This window comes from Glycine max, chromosome 6 (assembly GCF_000004515.6).
Source record: "Glycine max cultivar Williams 82 chromosome 6, Glycine_max_v4.0, whole genome shotgun sequence".
NCBI classification, from domain to species: Eukaryota; Viridiplantae; Streptophyta; class Magnoliopsida; order Fabales; family Fabaceae; genus Glycine; species Glycine max.
In genome coordinates, this window is record NC_038242.2 from 10,604,206 (window position 1) to 10,627,089 (window position 22,884).

General features: G+C 30.5%; 2 protein-coding genes across 6 annotated transcripts; both read left to right on the forward strand.

The window, feature by feature from the left end:
- The first annotated feature begins 2,791 nt into the window (after positions 1-2,791).
- Positions 2,792-7,206, forward strand: LOC100780847 (PP2A regulatory subunit TAP46). 3 transcript variants are annotated; one of them, XM_003526671.5, is made up of 9 exons: positions 2,836-3,025; positions 3,104-3,223; positions 4,424-4,510; positions 4,646-4,750; positions 4,837-4,998; positions 5,361-5,396; positions 5,479-5,550; positions 5,931-6,211; positions 6,526-7,206. In XM_003526671.5, the coding sequence occupies exons 1-9, from the start codon at positions 2,939-2,941 to the stop codon at positions 6,767-6,769; spliced, it is 1,194 nt and encodes a 397-aa protein (XP_003526719.1). In that variant the 5' UTR covers positions 2,836-2,938; the 3' UTR covers positions 6,770-7,206. The 3 variants fall into 3 exon arrangements, with proteins under 3 accessions (XP_006581647.1, XP_003526719.1, XP_040872371.1); XM_041016437.1 differs by having other exon boundaries at positions 2,838-3,025; positions 3,113-3,223; XM_006581584.4 differs by having other exon boundaries at positions 2,792-3,223.
- A 2,401-nt stretch (positions 7,207-9,607) lies between these two features.
- On the forward strand, positions 9,608-13,688 carry LOC100815082 (myosin-11). 3 transcript variants are annotated; one of them, XM_006581588.3, is made up of 4 exons: positions 9,608-9,745; positions 10,813-11,993; positions 12,091-12,998; positions 13,209-13,688. In XM_006581588.3, the coding sequence occupies exons 2-4, from the start codon at positions 10,841-10,843 to the stop codon at positions 13,551-13,553; spliced, it is 2,406 nt and encodes an 801-aa protein (XP_006581651.1). In that variant the 5' UTR covers positions 9,608-9,745; positions 10,813-10,840; the 3' UTR covers positions 13,554-13,688. The 3 variants fall into 3 exon arrangements, with proteins under 3 accessions (XP_006581651.1, XP_006581650.1, XP_040872372.1); XM_006581587.3 differs by lacking the exon at positions 9,608-9,745 and adding an exon at positions 9,755-10,529; XM_041016438.1 differs by lacking the exon at positions 9,608-9,745 and adding an exon at positions 10,557-10,739.
- Positions 13,689-22,884: the final 9,196 nt, after the last annotated feature.

The window sequence follows — 22,884 nt, forward strand, 5'->3', positions numbered from 1 at the left end:
TCGACAAAAAGAGTTCAGTTTCAGGGTACCAGCACATGGGCAATGAACACGTTGCAGGCGTAGTCCCAGCTTTGTAGAGATAAGACCATATGGATGTCAAGAAAAAAAAACTGCAATTATTGTGCTAAGTTGGCAACGCTGCCTTCGGATCTAAGGAATATTAAATATTTACCGGATGCAGCATAACATAACTAAATAGCAAATTTTAAATATCTGATTGACGTTTTCAATAGTGTATTTGTATTAGTGCATGTCTTCCTTTCATTATCGATTGCGTGTTATATTTGACATTAATGTTTTGTAGAATTGGGTTTTTAGATTATTTTTTGTGTCTTATAATATCAAATAAAATAAAATAAAATAAAAATTGTTATTTTTTAATGGTATGATTTAATTTTTAGTTTTTAGATTTTATTTGTAAAAAAAAAATTAGGGAGGGACATATTAAAAAACATTATTTTTTGAAAAAATAAGAGTTCTTGGTTTTTTTTTTTCTCTTTCTAGAATTCAATCTCCAGCTGAAAGATGTTATGTATTCTCGTTACCTTTATCCAAAGTTATTTATTTGTTCAAACACTTGATTATGGGCATTTGAACTTAATTACATGATCTGTAACTGTTAAACGCTCTCATGCTATACACAGTTTAAAATTTATATAATTTTATCATCTAACTATAACTAATCATACGTTATTAGCTGCATATACATTTATATTGATTTTAAGATAGATATGCAAGGGTCGATTGTATGGATGACCTTTTTCTAGTATAATTCAAAATTCAGAAGGCATCGTCATTATTTATGTGAAGAATCATGAAATGTATGTTTGGATCAACGTCGAATTCTTTCTAAAATCATGCCATTTTCTCAGTTAACGTTCGAAGTTTCTTTTGTTAGCTTTTGACTTTTATATTGATTATGTATTTTTTATCATATCAACATGGAATCAAACATGTTATACATCACGAGTGTCAACAACACACTATTCAACATATTTCTTTTAAAATTCAGGAAAAAAAAAACACATTTTTTTAATATACTTCTAACACATTTCTAATATTGGTTAAAAGTTATAAAAAAATAAAATCATCAATGAAAATCATTAAATAAGAAATGAATTTCAGAATGGTTTAAAGTTGTAAAAAAATAAAATCATCGGTGAAAATCATTAAATAAGAAATGAATTTCACAATTTTATTTTATTTATTTATTTAAACAAACTGGAGCTTTTCTTCTTTTTTTGTTCTCAAGAGGTGATTTAGATTTAAGATTAATCCACTTTAAGTTATCAATATCTTTTAGTCTAAGTGGTAAAGAATTTAGTTTTATTTAAATGAAGTTTTTGGATTCCAACTTTATGACTGAAAAAAATATTAACATTTAGAGATTTCATATTTGTCACTATCAAGTAGATTTACTCGGATCAATCTGACTATTTGAGTTAGTTGAGATCCAAAGTGATTTTCAGATCTCAGACCAAAAAAACTTATTTTAAGATATCTCATGGCAATAGCTCTTTATCATATTGGCTTTGAACTGTGTGTTTAGAAATCTTTATTCCACTTTCTAAAGTTTTAAAATTAATTGATGATAATGGAGTTTTTTTTTGTAAATGATAATAATAGAATTATAACAAGGCAAATTTTTTTAGTTTAATAAACTCATACATTAAACTAAATTTTAAAAAATATAAAAAAAGTTTTAAAAAAGAGATATAATTTTAAAAAAATTAAATATTACTCAAATCAATAACTTATTATTAATGTAAAATTAATATAATATAATCATATATTAAAAGTGAGATTATAATTTAACCAAAATTAAAAACTTTGTCTAAGAAGGACAATGAGGTTGGCACTAAATATGCCATAGATTAGTTGACATTAGATGGGCTGTGTCATAACTCATAACTTTGTTCACTGTTAACACAGACCTAGACCCTGTAATTAATGGTTGAAAGCCCGTACAATCCGTTGAATGTCCTTGTCATGTCAAATGAAATGAGTTTCTGACAAAAATAAAAAATGAATCCCATCCTAGTCCTACATATAATACACCGAGATGGATCTATGTTTGGCCAAAACTGAATGCTATTACCATTTTCTTTTTTCAATTTACCTGTACCAACTTTCTATGATCAGATCATCGTTACTTCTAAGTTGTAACACAAGATGGATGTATTCATATATAAAAGAATGTTGTATATAGTGACATTATATATGCTTGATTTTTTTAAAAAAAAATTGTTGGACAAGTGACAATTATGATGATATTTATTTTTATTAATAATAATCATAATTATTTGGTTCGAGGCTTAATTATATTTAATTTTTTAAAAAAAATATATTATATTATCAATTGAACCTAAAGAAAATTTTTGTTGAGTATAAAATAAAGTAGTTTTGTTTTGACTTACTTTTAGTCTTTTTTTTTTGTTAAGATTTAATTTATTCCTTCTGCTTAAAAAAATTCAATTTAACCATTTATATTTTAAATTTGGTTCAATTTCATCCTCTTACTAGTTTTAAATAAATAATGTTAAATATATGAACATAAGTATCTTTAAATATATAAAATATATTTTTGATTTATAATAAAGTAATTAGATTATTACATTACGATAATTTCTTTAAATACTGAAATATAAAAAAAAGAATATACATATATATATATAATATTAGAAGCATAAAAAAATGTGTATTAGTATTTTTCAATAATATTATAATAAAACTGTTTTAAAAGTGATATTTTGGTTTAAGAAGTGCTGAAGTGGCAAGGTGTGAGTGGAGGGCGTATGTGTATGTAGCGTGCACCCTTCCACAAGGAAGTGTGCCCTTCTTAGTTGTTTCTTGTTCGTTCTCGATCACTCTCCATTTTTTCCTTCTTTCTCTTAACGCAACGGGCTGCTTCATAATCGAATCGAAAGGAAGCTGCAGAATGGAGGACGTGCCGTTGCCGGCGCTCTTTGAGCAAGCCCGCAAGATCCACAACTCAGCCACCGCCACCGCCTCCGCCGCCGACCAGGTACGCTTTAGTCTTCTCATTCTGTCTCTTTTTTTTTTTTTTTGTGTTCTTCATCGCTTTGTTTTTGGGGTTCGGGAGGTTGTGAAGAAGGGGTGCGAGGCTCTGCATAGATGCGAGGACATGGTCAATAACCTAGGTTTGTTCTCTCCCAACGAGACCAAAGAAGATATCAGCACCACCAATCTCAAGTACATTCTGGTTCGTACTTCTTCACTGGATCATTATTCTTCTTTCATACGTTTCAGTTTACTTATTTTAGCTTTTATATAATCAAGGAAAAATGAATACCACCATGCACCTATCTAGATCGTGTTTGGAAAAGTTGAATAGCTTTTTTTTTTCTTAGCGATAGAGCCATCGTACTCAATTTTTCCAACTCCCAGAGTTGGAGAAATTATTATGAAGTCGGACATTGGTAAACCAATCCATCAAACCATGTGCGTGAAGCAGTAATGTGCAGTTAGGTTAAGCTTATGATGCTTTTAGAGTGAAACATAAGCCTTTGAGCATATTGATACATTGCTTCACCTTTTGGCTTCCTCCTATCTTTCTGCCGGAGGATTAACTATAACCACTCCATTATAAACTATCGATTTTCAACTTCCAAATAATGCAGAAAGTGCTTTCCATTCTACTCTACTCCATTGTGAACCATCCTACTCTACCAATCCAAACACAAGTTAAAAGATATTCATGTGTTTAACATTTTAACCATAACTGTTTCTGCTGAGAATCTGTTATCAAACCAGAGGAAAATGATTAGTGAAGATACTTTTAATATCGTAATTGAAACTTGCACTAACTTTTGTTGTGCCTAAAGGGGCTTTATTTCAATTTCTTGTTGAATGGTTTGGATTTCATATTTTACCATTAAAGATAGATGGTCATGCAGGGTGTTGTGCGTCAGTGTAGTAATTCAGGGTACTATACTATTTGCTCTCTTATAAAATAGAATTGCTCTTTTTTGAGCTGCCTTTGAGAATGAAAATATGTTGTTTTGCAAATCACTCACTTGCCTTGCTCAGCTGCTATTCAGCTTCTTGAAAGATTTAGTGGTGGATTTTCTAATGGAATGAGTTTCATCATTGGAATGGTTGTTTATGCTGTTTCCCCCTGAGCTTTGCATAAAAGGAATGTGCAACAAATAGTACCGGCAAATGAGTATTTAGAAGGAAATCCAATCATCACTATGCATTTCTTCCCCTGATTTGTTGAACCAAGTATAAGGATATGTATAAATGTGGTAAGGCTAGACGTATGCACCACCCATGGGATATTTGCTTCATCTGTTTTAACTTCTAACTAGTACAGATTGTTAAAGATGACTGAGTAGTTAATACTTAATAATGATAACCTTTTATTTACTATTTTAGTAATTTCATGTCATAATTACCTCAGGTGCCATTTTATCTTGCGGAGTTGACAGAAAAATTAGCACAGGATGACAGGATACATATTCTAAAGGCTTCCCAGGCAAAACTAAAGGTGAGAGCTGAACCGTAGAAAGGAACCCCCTCCCCTTTTCACCAACAGCCAATTCAACATAATATGGACAACTCCTTATTAATTTTTTGTAATATTCATTTCAATCAAAGCTTACTGAAGACAGCCTTTTTGTAGGAGTTTATTTCATTTTGCGAAGCAATGGAGCTGGTCCCAAAAGAGGAGTTAGAATCTTACATTGAAGGGGCATCAAAAACTGTTGCTGATCAGAGGGCCAGGAAGGTGTACATTTTTTTTTTGTATAAATTATATAACATGATTTTGTATAGAATTCAGGCACTACAAGTTTGAATCCTGCTGTTGTGCAGATCGCTAGGTTCAAACGTCAGAGAGCTGCAGAATCAAAGTTGTTGGAAATAAAAGAGCAAAAGGAACGGCGTGGGCGTTCTACTAAAGCAGCTGCCCTGTCCACCCCTGTTGAGGCAGGAGAGGAAGAAGTATTGGATGATGATGGGGAAGAAGAAAGAGAGGTTTGTGTCTGATCTGCTATTTATTTTAGTGTGATGCTGTATTTTGTGAGCTTATGCTATATGCATGTATTGCTGAAAATCTGTTTTTATGTGATTCATCTGCTTCCCATTAGATGGGCTTAAATTCAGCTTACTTCTTCTGTAAACATTGATAATTAGCACTCACTGGATATATTTCAAAAATTGGGATAGGCTCTTAAAATTTGGTTTCTAGGACCTATAGTGGTCATATATGTTGCCTGACTGGATTGTGATTTATTAAATGGATTTTGGCTTTTCAAATGTGTGTAATTGTGACTGCTATGAAGTATGAACTATATCTGCTCATTGAACCGTTCATTTATTCCCCCCCTTTTTTTCAGGCTTGGATCACTACCATATCTTTGGCAATCTGTAAGGTTGGTTTGTACTTATGCAATAGTTTCAGTTGTTTAAGCTTCTATTTCCATTGTTCTCATGTTTATCTTGTGCCATATTCAGGCACTAGATCTGCTGGATATGTTGAAGAAAGAGGAAGAGATGCTTTCTGCTGTTAAGGATAGACAATCCAAGGTAGTACAATGCTTGGTGTGTCAAATACTTAATGAAGCACTGTTGTGTGTACCTAGTCAGTCAGCTGTGGGTCTGTTGCTACTATTTTACACTGATAATATTATTACACTGGAAATCTTTATTACTTTATGAAACGGTGTTGAGTTGAAAGTTAAAACTTTAAGAAATGTTATGAAGTAGCAGAAATTGATACTTAGCTAACTTTGTTAAGAGATCATAGCATGTTTCTCAAGCTAATTCTATAATCTCAGGCCAAATGTAGCATATATAATTAAATATAATAGACATGTTCTATTTTAAAAAGGAACAGGAAATTGTACATTTTTTGCCGACTTTATTTGGTTTTACTTATTGTTTCTTGTGATTTTTCCATGTTTTAGGATGGGGATAAGGAGTTCTCTAAGGATGTTCTTGATGAACGTGCCAAGAAAGCAGAAGCTTGGCATCATGATTCTGCAGTTCGTGCACGGTACACTAAGCCATCATCACCAATCACATGTGCCACTTTCGCCCAAGATGTTCTAGAAGGAAGAGCAAAGGCTTCACAAGCACACGATCACAAGCATCAACCACTAATATTTGGACCGGCTAGCCTTGTAAATGGAAACATAACAACTGAGAGAGAAAGAATGGCAGCTCAGGTCTTCCAACCTAGTCATAGGTACGCATTATCCCCTTTATCAATAAATGCATGCAACCTGGCTAAGAAAGGCTTTGGAATAGGGAAATATAAGAGTGTTTTAAACTGACCATGTGCCCAAAAAGAGATGAAGTTTTATTTCCTTGTAGTTTTCAGTGTTATATTGCCTAGGACTCCCCAATCCCCATTGGTTTCCTATGATTGAGAGAATTGATTAGGTAGAGTTGTCCAATTTTACTGGTAGACAAATCTTATAGGAATATAGTTTAGGCTAAGGATGGACTTACACTCTGGTTACATATTTTGAGATGCTAAGTTGAATACTTTTATGAAAGGATGCCAACTATGAGCATTGAGGAAGCTGGGCTAAAAGAAATGGAAATAATGAACAAATGGCAAGAGAGAAATGTCAGACTCATGGAAGAAGCCAATTCATCTTGGCACAACGATAGGAAGTCAAAGCCAGGAGAAGACGATGATGAAGATGATGCTGCACAGGAGAAAGCAAGGGCTTGGGATGACTGGAAGGATGATAATCCACGAGGTGCAGGAAATAAGAGACTTACCCCTTGTGGGTAAAGTGGGTTCTTCCCTGGCTTAGGAGTAACGGGCTGAGAATAAAACTGTTTTTAACGAAATCTCGTAATTTGTAGTTAGATTGCGTTAAGATTATGTGTATACCAGGATTTTCATTTGATTACATGTGCATATTCATGGAGTGCAAGTAGGGTCCTACCCCACCCGGTTTTGCATGCTCTCCTTCCCAAGGATGTTTGTGGAATTAGTAGCTTGCTTTGCAATTTGCACCAGAGGTTGCATTATACTAAATTTTCTAGAAATTATTGATGCTATCTATTATGTGTACAGAAAATGCGTGTGTTTGCATTTCTCTACCATCAATAGAATGAACAAAGCCAGGCGTGCACAAAGATTTGTGTATTTTGCTCACTGTGCAACTGTGCATGAAGGATGATGTATTTGAGTTGATAGGTAGTGACTAGTTTTCTTTTTGGAAACCGAAATAGTTTTTTTTTAAAAAAATTATTATGCAAGAATATACAATCAATTCATTATTCTGAGTTACATTTTCATTTTGTAGTATGTATACATATAATAATTCAGTTGATTGAGGAGCACAAGCGAGTTATTGTATTCCCTTTAGTATTTTTCTTTGATTCCTTTAAATAAAAAATAAATAATCTATTTAATTATTTAGTTAGCAATAGAAAATGTTTGAAAAGAGAATTTTAGCTTATTCTTAGACCATAGGAAATTGTCAGTGACCGTGTTTTAATTGTTTTAATTATATAAAATAGGTTTTGCATTTAAATGTTAGGTAAAAAATGATTTTAAGATAATTTATTGTTAAATTTGACTTTTTTTTCAAAGCTTACTTGCGACACCAATTTGTCCAAATTTTATAGTAAAATTATTAAAAATGTATGAAATAAGTTGCTGATTTTTAATTATGAGTTTCAAAGTTTAGTATTAAAAATTGTTTTTTTTGTTGAAATTACATTATTTCTTTTTACAAAAATTGGTAGACTGGGGAGGCACCCCAAACTATGGCAGGACGTCACTGACTCACTGGCATGTTGGGTTGGGACTGCTAGCATAGACTTACATAGAGATTATTGTACTGGTTTTACTAAATTGTAATTATTCAACTAGTTTTTAATTATCAAAGGAATCTCCTCGGAAGGATTGCCTATCAAGCGAGGAGGATGTTGAAATTACATTTGAAGATTATAATTGAAATTATCACTAGCATGTTTGAAGAGTAATGGTCATCATTCATGTTATAATCTCCGAAAAAATCTTAAACCAAACATGCCTAACTTTTACCTGCATTGAAATTCATTTCTACAGAAAATCTTTGTCCCCTTATATTAAGAAAAATAAATAGAAGACAAAAATTATCTAATAATTGCTCTCTTCCTCCCCCTCTCTCTCTAGGGAGGTTAGAGGTATTTTCCCCTTTCTCTCTAGGGAGTTTTGATATATGATATGATGCAAAGCTCATTTATATATTTGCGCATTCACTCATCACCGATGCAACACTGCTGTCTGTGATATCGTATCAATTTGCATGGCCCCAAAATAAGCATCACCAAACATTCGAGATCCGTGGTGGGAACATGGGCTACGATTTTCTTCCTTCAAGATCAAAATTTTCTTACACTTCATTGTCATGCTATTGTAGTCATTTAGTCAACAAGGTGGATAAATATCAACATCTACCGGTAACCCCTCCAAGCTCGTTATCTTTGAAGTTTTAAAATCAAATTTAAAAAAATAAAATAAAAAAAAGAACATTTCTGCAATGTATTGGAGAATTTGAAGCCGACATTACCGAGTTCACATTCCAATATCAGATCTTGAATTTTCGAAATTAGAAAAGCTTTATATACAAAACTGCAAAAGGTTCGGTGAGTCATCCTCAGGTCAATAATAAAGGCAAAAGTATATATGATATCATATAGCTATGCATAAACAATCATTGTCATCCCTCTTCCAATAAAATAAATTTTATAAAAATATCAATGATACTTATGTCTGGCTGACTCTGTTAATGCTATTGATTATTGAATAATCATTAAAAGAGTCTAGTAAACAATAATATTTCCACGAGTTTATTATCAATTGCTTGAGGTTGAGAAATTGGTTATGACTCAAAAATCAAAATTAAAATATGATATTAATAAGTGAAAAAATCATTGTATATAATTGTAGTATTATTATATGAAAAAACATATTAACCATAAAAATCCATAAAAGTTGAAAAGAAAACATAATTGAAGTTCTGTTTTTCCTTTGGTACTAGACTTTATTGGACTTAGGAAAAGCCACCTACTTAAGTATCTCAATTTTTTCTGCTATGTATTAAAATGTATGTATATGACCCTGACATTCATAATTTAGTTTGTTGTTGTATAGCTTTTGTTTAACAGGTTCCAGCTTTTACATATCTCAATTCTCAAAATCAGATATGGAAGCATATTCCTCTAGTGTATTTGGGGTCCATCATGACTCTTAACACCTTTATTGCTTGGAAACTGAGAAATATGTACTGAACGCAACATATATTTTTGCCCCACAACAACTATCAAGGATCTCAGATATTGTAGAATTGGTGGTATCACAAGATATTTGAATTATTATTCCTAACTTGTGAAGGTATTATATTTATATGGATGCAAACAATTCCCCCAGTAATCGTAGGATTAATTCACGGATAAGATACGTGGTCCAGGAGAAGGTTATTAATTCTCTTGTTTGTATTGTTGTTTGTTATACTATATATTACCAATCATGACAGGGACCGAATTTTCAAAAATGGGTAAACCACGTTGCAAAGCAACCAGCACTTGTTCTCAACTTGTATACATATATACGTATAAGGAAAACATAAAATATACTTTATGTAACTGCTCGCATGCACTTTTAAATATGCTTTGTCTAATCAAGAAAGATTGGTTCAGTTGCTAAGGAACAAACTTATATCTCAAAAAAATATCTCGGTTCGATTCTCACTGTCCATATGAGAACTTATTGGTGGGTAATTTGTAACTACCTTTGCAAGCATTCCTTGAGTCTTGAAGTCCTGGTCCTGATAAGTCTCCCAGACTTAACTTACCTAAACCTTTTTTCATAAAAAAAATATACTGTCTATGATATTTACTTTTTTTTTAAAATTTTTATCTCCTGTGCTTGAAATTCTGGTCTTGCAAGTATTTTTTTATTACAGAAATGTCTTATTGTATAGTATTTTGATGATCAATAGACAGATAAGCAACTCTGATTTGATTCAATATTCTAAGCCAAATTGATTTTGGATATCTATTCTTTTTTGTTGCCGAGTTTCTCTCTCTTGCAATCAATGGTGACAAGCATCCAGGAATCTAGTGCTTTTGCTTGCTAAAATGGTTAAGTTAAGGCCTTAGGCAGAAGAGAAAAGAGTGTGAAACAGTGGGGGGGTTGGTGGTGGTAGGAGGAGAAGAAAGGGAAAATTAAAATAGAAGAAAAGAAAGGAAGGAGCATGTGGGGTTGATAGAGGAGTGTTTCACTGAAAACCAGGGAGCATAATTCATTAGTTTTCTTTCTATTCAGTGTAGAGTAAGAGTAGTAGAGTACCCTTTTTTTTCAACCGAATGTGCAGTGTTACACGTGTAAGCGCCCATCTTTCATGGCCCTTTTTTAGAAGAAGATACCTTTCACATCTGCTACATAGAGCTTTGCTGTTTGGTGTGACTGCTGGAGTTAACTTGTCCATTGGAATAATACTTTTTCCCTAGCTGCAGTTTCTGCTTCACTGGCTTGTTTTGCAGCAGTGGCAAGTGTAAGTTGTTGAATGTTTTTTAAGGAAACTGTTGCTTTAGTCACATTCTGCACCCATCAATTTCACCGGGTATTGCTGTTCCTCAATTATTGCACTAGCCAATGTACTAAGCCTAGTTGGTTTGGTTTTCCCAATTATTGAATTATTTTGTGATCTGTTTTTATCAGAAGTGGGTCTGTGCTTTTCCCCCATTTATGTGGTCTGAATCATGTGAGTTGTAAGGTAATGTGGGACTTACAGTTTTGCTGGTTTTTGTTTTCTAACTTTTGGTTTTCAATTGCAGAGGTGCCAGGGAATCCGATCTCACAGGAATGGGTGAGAAGGAAGTTTCTGTTTTGGATAGAGTTAGTTGTGACAACAAGAGTGACACCGAAAGCATGTATCCCATGTATTTTGGTGTTTCTTGTGCATTCTTTGCACTCCAAGTCCTCACAGAAGAACCACAAGTTGAAGTTGAAAGATGGTCTAAAATCCGTGACACAATGCTTCAAGGGAGTGCTCAGCTCTTGGGGTTGGTTGTGTGGAAGCTTCAGAAGGGAATGCCAAATGGGGTGGAGGGATTGTGCAAGCTCAAAATTGCTGAGAGAGAAATTGAGAATCTGAAAAGAATGAGGCATGAGGATGCCAAGGCCAATGAGAAAGTTGTGGGGATCTTTGCAGCACAAGAGCAAAGCTGGTTGAGTGAAAGGAGGAGACTTCGCCAACAAATTGGGGCTCTACTGAGTGAGCTGAGAGTTTTGGAGAGAAACAAGGATGCTGCAATTTCTGAAATGAATCAGAAATTGAAGGAGATGCAGGCTTTGGTGGAGTCAAGAGACAATGAGATTGAAAAGGAGGAGCAGAAGAGGAAGGAGCTAGAAGAGAAGCTGAACAAGGTTGAGAGGGATGCTGAAGAAATGAGAGAATCTGCTCGGCGCGAAGCTCAAGAGCATTCTTCTGATCTCAGGAAGCACAAGACTGCTTTCATTGAGCTTGTGTCAAACCAAAGGCAGCTTGAGGCTGAACTTGGTCGCACGGTGAAGCAAGTGGAAGCTACTAGACAAGAGCTTGCTTTGGCGGCGGAGAACAAGGAGGAGTCGGATTTGATGGCGCAAAAATTGTCTTTGGAGATCACAAAATTTCACAAGGATTTGGAGCAGAAGGATAAAATTTTGTCAGCAATGTTGAGGAAGTCTAAGCTGGACACTGCAGAGAAGCAAATGCTGTTAAAGGAGGTTAAGTTATCAAAGGCTAGGAGGAAGCAAGCAGAGCAGGAGACACAACGGTGGAAGGCTGTTTCAGAAGGAAAGCATGAAAGACATTCCTTAAAAAGCATGTTGGTGAATTTGAGTTCAAGGATGGATGTTTTCCCTGGTAGTAGAGGTATGCAGCATAGTTTCACTGGGTCCTCACACATTGCAAATGAACCAGACCAACTTTCACCCTTTCCTGATCACTATTTGCAGCAAAGAAATGGAGACTTATGTAAGATTATGTTCTTCAAACTTGCATTGTTTCTGTTTTTATTTGTTGTTAGTGTATAGAGTTGCCTTGACCCTTTGTCCTATTATTTTGTCTCCAGCCATTCCTGCTAATGCTAAGCGTTTGGAAGATTGGGTGAGAGCTGAGGCAGAAAGATATGCAACCTTGATTGAACAAAGGCATCACTTAGAGCTAGATGCTTTTGCTGAACAATTGCGACTCAAAGATGAGAAATTAGAGGCATTTCGGTGGCAGTTGTTGAGAACAGAATTAGAAATGAAACAGATGCGGGCACATGTGGAGGGGCAGGTAAAGGATGTGACACAGCTTAGACATGACAAGATGAGACTGGAGACCTTACTGTTGGAGAGAGAAGATGAACTGACTTCCCTGAAAGAGCAATTTGTATCAAAATTGAGGCCCTTAAAAAATAACTCAAATTTGCCTCCACAATCATCAGAACTAGCACAATATGCTGTCTGGTCAAGAGTCAAGGTTGTCAAGAGAAAACCAGGTGAAAAAGTGCTAGAAACAATGGAAACTTTGGTTGAGGAAGATTGTGAGAAGGAAGTACAGTGTCTGCCCCATGACCAGCTTAACAGTGCTAATTTACTAGTTCAATCTCAAGAAAATGAGATTGAAGAAGAAAAGGGTGTTTCTAGGGAGGATAGTCCTACTCCTATGCAAAATCAAAGTCCAAACAAAGTAGAAGCTGATGCTTCTGAAAAGATAGCATCTACCAGCCAGACCCTTAGTACAACAAAACAGTCCCTATGGAAGATGGATCTTCATGCTCTTGGAATATCTTACAAGATCAAGAGGCTGAATCAGCAACTTGTTCTTGTTGAAAGGTTAACAGGAAGGCAAGCCAATGATGAACAAGCAGAAATTAATTATGATAGCAAAGTTGGTATGAAGGCTTATCTGTCCTTGACAACATTGCTGAATAAACAAGTTGGAAGATATCAATCCCTCCAAGAGAAGACTGATGATCTTTGCAAACGGATGGTAAGTAAGCATTAGTTCTATTAGTATTTTTATCTACAATCATTTATCCATGTGAACATTTTTGGCTTCTTTTTAACACCCATTTATGATATACAAAAAAAATGGACCAATGTTGCATTAACTGTCATCTAAAAAATGCTAGTGTCCAACTCCATTTGGCATAGCAAAGTTGAGCATATCATTCAATCATTTTCTTGCACTTCATTTCAGCACGAGAATGACCTCTATGCAAACCGTGGAGATGTCAATGCTGCAAGAGAAAAGGAGAAAACATCAACACTGGAGCACTTCCTAGAAGAGACATTTCAGTTGCAAAGATACATAGTTGCAACAGGACAAAAACTGATGGAAATTCAGTCCAAGATAGTTTCTGGCTTTGTTGGAGTGGCAGAAGAGATGGAGAAAGGTTCAGGCATTGACATGAACCGGTTTGCCGACAGTATTAGGAATCTGTTCCATGAAGTTCAAAGAGGTCTAGAAGTTAGGACGGCTAGAATTATAGGAGACCTTGAGGGAACACTAGCTCGTGAAGGAATGACATGTTTGAGAAGGTAGCAACGGATTCTTGTGGTCTAGAATGGCCTTCATGTGTTTATTTTGTCTATACTATATACTTATCACTATAGTTATTAATTTGTATATTTTTTTTATCCGTGAAAATTAAAGATAAAGTCGGAAGATTTATAATAATTCAAATTTTAATTAACTGAGTTAAATGTCTGACACATCAATTTGTATATGGATGTTAACACAAAGATTCCAATGGAATTGAAACTTCCATGATTTTTCCTGTCTCCTTAGTTGACTTGAACGAACTCAGACCCACCGTATTAAAAGGTGACAGTGCATACCCCCAAAAGAAAAAGAATAGTAGTAAACTTAATGTATTTCCATTATCTTATAGCGTTAAATAATTTGCCGTTTGTTAGGATGGATAAATAAATGAAAAGATAAGTGTACTGACAGTGCTTTTATTTCAAAATTTTCATGTTCCCATGTTTAACATACTCGATCAAATACACCCACCTTTTTTAATTAGCACGATATGTCACATCTTTTTCACTAAAAAAGCACTATGTGTAAAAATTAAAATATTGAAGTATTAATTATGGCACTTTGATCGATATGGATAGTTATGTGTGCGACAGGACAGAAGATTATTCTTTGAATCAGCTGAAAATTACACTAACAAACCTTTTTTTAACCTTTCTCACTTCTAATCACATGAGCTTTAACTAGACATCGTGGAATGTTTTCTTTTTGTTGATTTATATTCCCTCCAATAAGGTGCTTAAATATATGGTATGTGATGCCGTGGTGATGTTGCAAGTTCTCTCTTCTTTCGAGTGTTATCATGGAATAAGCCTTTTCCCTCTTTATTTCCTCATCTGGCTTTCCAAATTGGAAAGTAGAAGAAAAGCATCAATATGAAAAGAACAGCAAAAAGTGTAAGCACCAATTCTTCTTCTCCATACACTGCCAGCATTGCTTTTATATGTATTTTTTGTTCATCCATAAAAATCCGAGTTTCTTTTTGGGTCGTGAAAGTGTGAAAGAGAATTAGAGAAATGTTCAAAACATTACAATATACTTATCTAGTTATCTTTTCCTTTTGTTGGGCCATTAAAGGTTGGATGAACCCTCAAAAGTATCGTCGTGGGCTCCGAAACCTTACAACTTGCCTAAAATCTAAGAAGCAATTCGTCACCACTTTGGAAATATAACAATATTAGGTTTTTATTATAATATATACTTGGGTTCAATATCATATTCCTTTTATCTTACACTCCTCAATCCCCATCACTGTTATTAAGCACTATCCAATTAGCTAATGTGGTTGTCATTCTCTAATTCAATATTATAGGGTTATTTTGGTAATCCGGAAAATGCGAATAAAAATTAAGAGATGTGTTTTTAATATAATTTTATATGATTTTTTCAAGCCGTTTTAAGGCTATACAAAACTATTTATTAAATAAATTCACCAATAAATATGAGGTGGATATTTGAAAGTTCACTTAGGATGAACAAACATGCATTAGATAATTTTTTTTTCAGATTTCTGTTGTTAGTTAAATTCTATTCATCAAAGTTTTTAAACTTTTTTTTTGTTATTATTTACTATTTTTAGTGTCTATTGTCACATAAAAATGTTAGTTAGTTGGATATTGACAAATGATTTATCACTTCATCAAGAATAAAGAAGTATAATGAACAATTGTGTATGTTTTTTTTTTTGCAGATTATATTTTTAATTTTTATCTTTTTAAAATAATTAATAACATCAAATTATTTCACAAGGAATTAAAAATATAATTTTAAAAAAATCACACATAATTATCTCATATTTAATTCTTGATGATATGATAAGTCATAGATTATCAATATTATTATTACTTGGTCATAAGTATTTTTTTTAAAATAATTTTATTTAAGTTATATAAGATGAACTAAATACATAAGACTCAAAATTAAGAGTATATATTAAGATAAAACTCAAAATTAAGAGAAGTTAAGAATACATATTAAGATAAAAGAATTTGCACCAATTGATTCATGCTTGTATTTATGCTTGTTTTAAATCTACACCAAAAACTTTTGTGACTGAATTATTATTATTACTATTTCTTACCCTCTATCAAGTACTAAAGAATCTGAATGTAGAAATATGAAATAATTAGGATTTTATTTAATTTTAACTGTGAGTGTTAAAAAAATATACAAAATACAGATGAATAACAAATTATAAGTTATCTATTAAATTATTTATAACTTCAATTTTAATATATCTAAAACTGAATTTTGAATTTAAATTATAATAACTTATAGTTAATAGTTCTATCATATCACCATTCCAACACTGAATCTGTTAAAAGCCTTTTAAAATTCTTAAGACACTTGGGCCGACACTATTTACACGCCAAATTTGGAACATGATTAATTTTTTATTGCATCCACGTAATTTTTATTCGAATTACTTAAATTAAGCTTTTATGTGTTGGGCTTCTGAAATTTCTGGTAAAGGAATGATATTTTTAAGGGACACACACACACACACACACACACACACATATATATATATATATATATATATATATATATATATATATATATATATATATAACCATGCATGCATATATCCACTACAGCATCAGATTGGAATTAAGGCAGTGATGAAGATGGGCTTGCTTGTCATAGTCACCACGATTCAATACGCATGTTTAATTCCCTATATGTGCAACAGTATCTATTAGAAGTGGTTGTGGTTGGGTTAGAGCTATTAAGTTCTCTGGAAGATGAAAGATGAAAGATGATGTAGTTTTGGTTTACTTGTCAAGAAGCCATGAATTTGGCATCCATCGATCAAAGGTAACCCTCATGGCACAAATTGTCGGTGGTATGTAACATTAATAGTAGTATTTTAAAGTTGCTTAAAATTCAATCAATAAACGAAATTGAAGGAGGAAATGAATTCACTATATAAATAGTTGCTAGTTTTATTGCGATGGAGAAATTCAGAAAACGAACGCTTACTATTACTGGTACATGTATCTCAAGTGTTTGGTCCTCGAACCATATGCATATATTACAACTCTATTACCTCATCTGATTAAAGAAAAGTCACCGGCTGTGAGAATGAGTGGAACAGTGGCACCATAATTTAGAATGTTTAGAAGTTGACTTCCATTATAAATAATGTCATTCGCTAATGTAATGGATAAAGATATATTGGTAGTTAAAATTGTTTTTTTTTAAAATTAAATTATTAATACAGACATCACAGGTCAACATTAATAATGTTGAGTAATATTACATAATTAAAAACAAGTTTAAATATCTTTTTCTTTTCTTTTGTTCTTACAAAAATATTTTTATCGTTTTATTTCTTATAAAATATATTTGTTTTATTTTTTGTTCTTAAAATACTTCATATAGTATTTTTTTTTTATTATTCAAAATAATTTTTTCTTGTTCAAAAGGTTATTTAAAGCGTTTTAAAGACGATAAACAAAACAAATATATTTTACAAAAATTAAAACAAAAAATTACAAAGATAAAAATAAAAAAATATTAAATTACACAAACAAAAAAATATATTTAAGTCTTAAAAATATCTGATTTAGATAAATAAATAAACAAAAAATATATTTTTATATATTAAAGAGTAATTGTTTGTAGTATAATGTGCTGCAATTAGTATAAATTCATTTTATATATACTAATATGTAATTTAATTTTCATTAGATAAGGACTATATATCAAAGGAAGTTATTTTAACTTATGAGATAGTGATATTTTGGGGTTAAGTTTTAGATAAATTAAGCATTTATAGGGTTTTTTTTTTTCAGAAGTTGATAGGTATTGAATATTATAGTTGATATATGCCAAAGTTAACTGATAAAGTATTAACTAATTCATAAATATATAAAATGTTATTATATACTTGATCTATTTAATGAGAAATTTGAATTCAATGGTTAAATAAATAAAATTCCATGTTTATAAATAAGTATGAAAACAATTCATTATCCCTTAATTAAGTGAATCTCCAAAGTATTATAAACAATAATAATAATACATTATTTTCACTTAATAATGTAACCCTCGCATAATCGCATTAACTAAGAGCTACCACATGGCACGTTTTTATCAAGGAATGACTATTGACTTATTGTCAACGTCACATGATCATATGATTTTCATAAATAATCGTGTAATTCCCCAACATCCTGTCATTCTTTTACAAGATTGTGAAATGTATTCTAATTTTGTTTCTTTGCAAAATTTTCCCATGTTTCTCAATAATTGAAAAAGAAGGAAGGCTTTGGGGAAGAGGATGCACAAATTTGAAACATAACTTAGGATTCTGAATCGTCGCAGTAATTAACAAAAGATTGAGATCACTTTGGATTAAATAAGGATTTCATTCTTTGTCTTCTTTCATGCTCCTTCCGCTTCTAGGTTTTATAAGATTGCAACATTGTATTTCAGTTCAAGATTAAGTCTTGATTTATGAACAATCAGGTGTATTAGATTATAATTTTAAAAGATTATTTTAATAAAAAAATTCTTTGGATTTTAAAAATTAAGTAGGAATATTATGATTTATTATATTTTTTATAAGATTTTTACGATAGTTTAGATTTTAATAGATTTATATTATAAAAATTTAAAGAATTTGACATGATTTTATTAATTTATAAGATTTGAAAGAATTTTATGAATTTTTAAAAACACATTCAAAATTACATGAGTTAGTGAAAAAATAATTTGAATGTAGTATAAGTAGCTAACACATTATATTGATTTTTAATTAATTTATAAATATTTTGGTCATTAAAAGAATATAGTTATATTATAAAAAAGTAAAACCAAAATATTTTTTTTAATTTTTAATAGTTATATTGATTCTAGTTTTATATTCTCCTATACTAATATTTCTTGTAATAGTATCTTATCATTCTAACTTTTGAATTTGAACAATAGCTTTAAAATTATATGTTGATTTTTTTATTTTTTTAATTATTATAATTATTTGATGATAAATCTAATGACATGTTTAAATGAGATGCAATAAACATATATTAAAAGAGAGTAGTAAGGGTAAAAAATTGAAAGGAGGAATATTGAGTTATGTGAATTATGAAATTAAGGGTGATAGTCATGAAAATATTGCGTCGAGCATAGTCAATATAAGAAAAACACGATTAGTCTTAGCTCATAAGATAAACATTATTTTAATTTAGAAAACAAAGAAAAAAGTGTAGAGAAAAGTGATATATATGATATTTTTTTATTCCAAAAGAATGGAAAAAATATATATAACACATACATCTTGAAGAATATTAAATAGAGAAAAGAATATATGTGATGAGAGAAAAGAAAGTCACGAAACCAATAGAAAAAAAAAGAAAAAGTCTAATAAAATCTGAAGGTTTTGGGTAAGATTGTTTGATAAATATTTTATACTAAAAAGTATGATGAAATTGATTGAAATCTTTCTTAAAAAACAATCCATTGAAATTTATATATTTTTGAATATCAAAAGAATTTTCATAAATTATAAAAAATCTTAATTAAATACTACCAAATTTTGTTGCATTTCTTAAAAATCTTAAAAGTCTTAATTAAATATCATAAGATTTATTTATACTATTTAAAAATCTTAATTAAATACCACAATACTTTTTTATAAAAAAAATATTTTAAAATTCTAATTCAATAGAGGCTGAATCTCTAACATAACTTGGATAATAGATCTTATTGTTTTGATTGATAGAAGAATAATTCTAAATCCTCCGGCATCATCCTCTTACAAATCTTTAATTTCTACTACAGATTCTCTTGATTTACGAACAACTAAATCTCTAACCTGGACAATTATTTATCTTATTGTTTTATATTTTTAAGACACTAAATAGATTTACTTTTTATTCAATACTTATTATTTGAGACTATTGTGCACTCATAATTAAGCACTAACCAATCTTTTTCTATGTGCATGATGAAGTTCTCCTCTTTCTTCTGTTGAGGATATACTCAAACTGTTGTTTTATTGGTACCACTAGTATCCTTCTTAATACACACATATTTTGCAGACCAAAAAAAAAAAAGTCCATCACAATTAGCATTACCTTATATAGCTTTTTATTTCATATTTGGCCAATTTTTTCCTCTACTTGATATTCATGACAATTCATAGTTAGTTAATGGAACCCTAAAGTGATTAGGTTATGATTGTTAAAGGATCAATTTGCAATTAAAAAAAAAGAACAAACTTTGATTCCTATTAATAATTGAAAAGTTAGTAAGTGGACTTTTATATAGATATATAAAAGAGAGTAAAAACAATTTTTATTAAGGAATCTTTTAACATCTTATTGTTGTCTTGTATAGGATCAGTTTACACTGATGACAAATGTTATAAAATTATTTTTTAATAAATTTTCACAATTTTTTTTTTTAAATTATGGACAATCAAAAGGTTATAAATCAAAGATATAAAAAAAGGAAAAAATGAAGTTATGCATACAATAAAAAAATAAAATTAAAATTAATTCAAAAGATTGATATGTGGTGACAATAGTACATGAACTTTTATATATTATATAAATAGATATATAACAGAGAGTAAAATTATTTTTTTTTATCAATGAATCGTGTAATATCTTGTTGTTGTTGTGAACAATTCGCACTAATGTCAAATTTATAAAATGAATTTTTTTATAAGTTCTTTATCTATAAAAATAGATTTAACTAATTGAATAATTAAATTTAATTTTCATAAAGAAAATCAAGTTTTTTTAAAATAAAAAATAAATCAAGTTTATAAAATTTTATATATTTCAAAAATTAATTACTTTTTTTATCGCACCACTTTATTATTTTAACAGATAAAATATATCACCAAGTTATAAAAGTAGAAAATAATGCTGCTAAACAAGCTGAGTGCGTTGGTATTCTCTGATCCTTTCCTTTTGTTTCTCTTTCAACTTTTATGAGTTGGAACTTTTTTTTGGTCGGATCAAACTTTTTCTTGGTTGGCTATATAGTGTTTATGTTTCTTACGGGATCAATTCTTTTTGTTATATATACGTTTTTTAGGATAAAATTTATGATAGAAATTAGATTCATTTTCATTATTAATAATTTAAAATTAAATTTGTCCAATTTTAAAAAATCAGACATTAAGGCTCTCTAGCTAAAAAATATTCGTTGTGTTAGGATAAAGACGACTCTCTTCGTGCAATATTTTCAAATATTTTCTTTCATATTCTAAAGTTTATTCATCAGTCATGTAAATTATTTAGAAAATGACCTCAGAAGATTCCTGGGATCAACAATAGCAAATTCAAAACTCCTTTACAACCCTATGAGGCTATGAGTACGAATAATTTGTATATATTTTTAATTATTCTTCTTTTCCTTTCATCAATGATTTCTTGTTTGTTTATTTCTTTTTTAATTTATACTTTATCAATAAGGCACAAACTTTTCTTTGACTCTCTTAATTGTCATTTCATTTTGGCGAGCTTGTGTTATAATAATAGCAGTCTGCATGCACATTAAGAATTAAAAAAGGTTGTCTTTGTTAAAAATAAAATAAAGTTATCAGCGTCACGTTCCCTCCCATCGTAAAAGATATAAATAAAATGGAGCTTCTATTAAGAATATTTGTGGCATTTCTGAAAATGAAAAATTGCATATATATTATCCATAGATTTATTAATGTATGTAATATACTTTTACTTGTGATAAGTTATTGACAGAATTAAATCATCTCATAATATTGAGCAATATAATAATAAATATATTTTTATCATGCATTTATATCATAAAAATATGAAGTAACAAGGTTTTCGATTATATTATCAAAGTTATCTATTTTTCAATTATTAATGATTTGAAGTCATTAAAAGAATATAGAGAAATGATAATTTTATTCTACCCACTTTTTAACAATGATTATAAGTAGCTAACACATTATTAGGAAGGCATGCATAACCTCGTGATTTATCTTACAATATTCATAATTTTAATCATCCCAATTTTTAATAATTAATATATTATAAGTAGCTAACACATTATTAGGAGTAATAGTTTTCACTAATTTCAACGTGTCACTGTCAACCTATATTATATTGTACCGGACAAAACACACAAGTATAGGAATATGCATGGTATAGGCATGTACTTCTCAATTTATGAATTGGCTCCATGTGGTTAATCTACTGACAGCTTGTGTGGGGATAGGTAATTCAATAAAATATTTTTTCTTGTCTTCCAAAAAAATAAAGTTTGGGTCCATATGATATTCGAAAATCAATTTGGCTAAGCATGGTTTAAATCTTTGATGTGATAGTCATATTTTATAAGTAGCTCCTTATTTAATTTTTAACATCTTGAGGACTAAATGCTGTTAAAAAAAATTTTGAGGACTAATATATCTTGTATTTCCATTAAAAAATCAAATAGGAGAATAAATTATTCCCCCCAACTCTCTTTATTATTATTTTTTGAACAATTTATCTTTTCCCCTTATTTTGTGCCGTTTCTTGCAAAAGTCAAGTTATATTTATTTTCTATTTTTTTTTTATAAAGATGAATTATATTTATCATTATTATTTTGTTTGAAATAGATCAAAATGATATATTTGAAATGGTATATCTGAAATAAAACATATTGATGTCCCAACCAAAATTAAAGGTTTCTTGGCCAAAATCTGAAGTCTCTTTCATTAATTGGTATGGTTGAAATTTCGTAAAAAAGGATGACCATTTGCAAAATGTTTAACATTCAACTCAGTAAATGTTTCATTAAAATAACATTGTGAAATAAATACGTACCTTATACGATGACACTGATTGCATTTATACGATGACACTGATCCCTCTCTAAAAGATAATATTCTCCTGTAGCAATAAAGTATTTTTTTTACTCCACAGTGATTTTCTAAGTTGATAATGATAAAGATTGATACAGTGTTTGTGTTTAAATAACCCATTATAAGGACTGTTCCGTAAGCCCAAGTTTCATTGTGTATACAAACATTATTACGGTTTTTCCCCCTCATAAATACACATCTTTTCTCATACTTTTTCCCTATCTACACTATTTTACAATTTAATTTTTAATATACACTATTTAAGATTTTCTCTCTTTTTTATTTTTTTAATTTAAAATATTATAAAATATAAATATTATATTATATAATTTTTTAATTGGTTTTAAAATTACTTATTTAGTAAATTAAATTTATAATTTTGTTTTCTACTTTTTTAAGAAAAAATATACAGATAAAAAAAATAAAAAAATTGAATAAAATTAGAGTACAATTTTTTAGTTAATTTATATGTATTTTTGTAGTTAAAATATTTTTTTTGT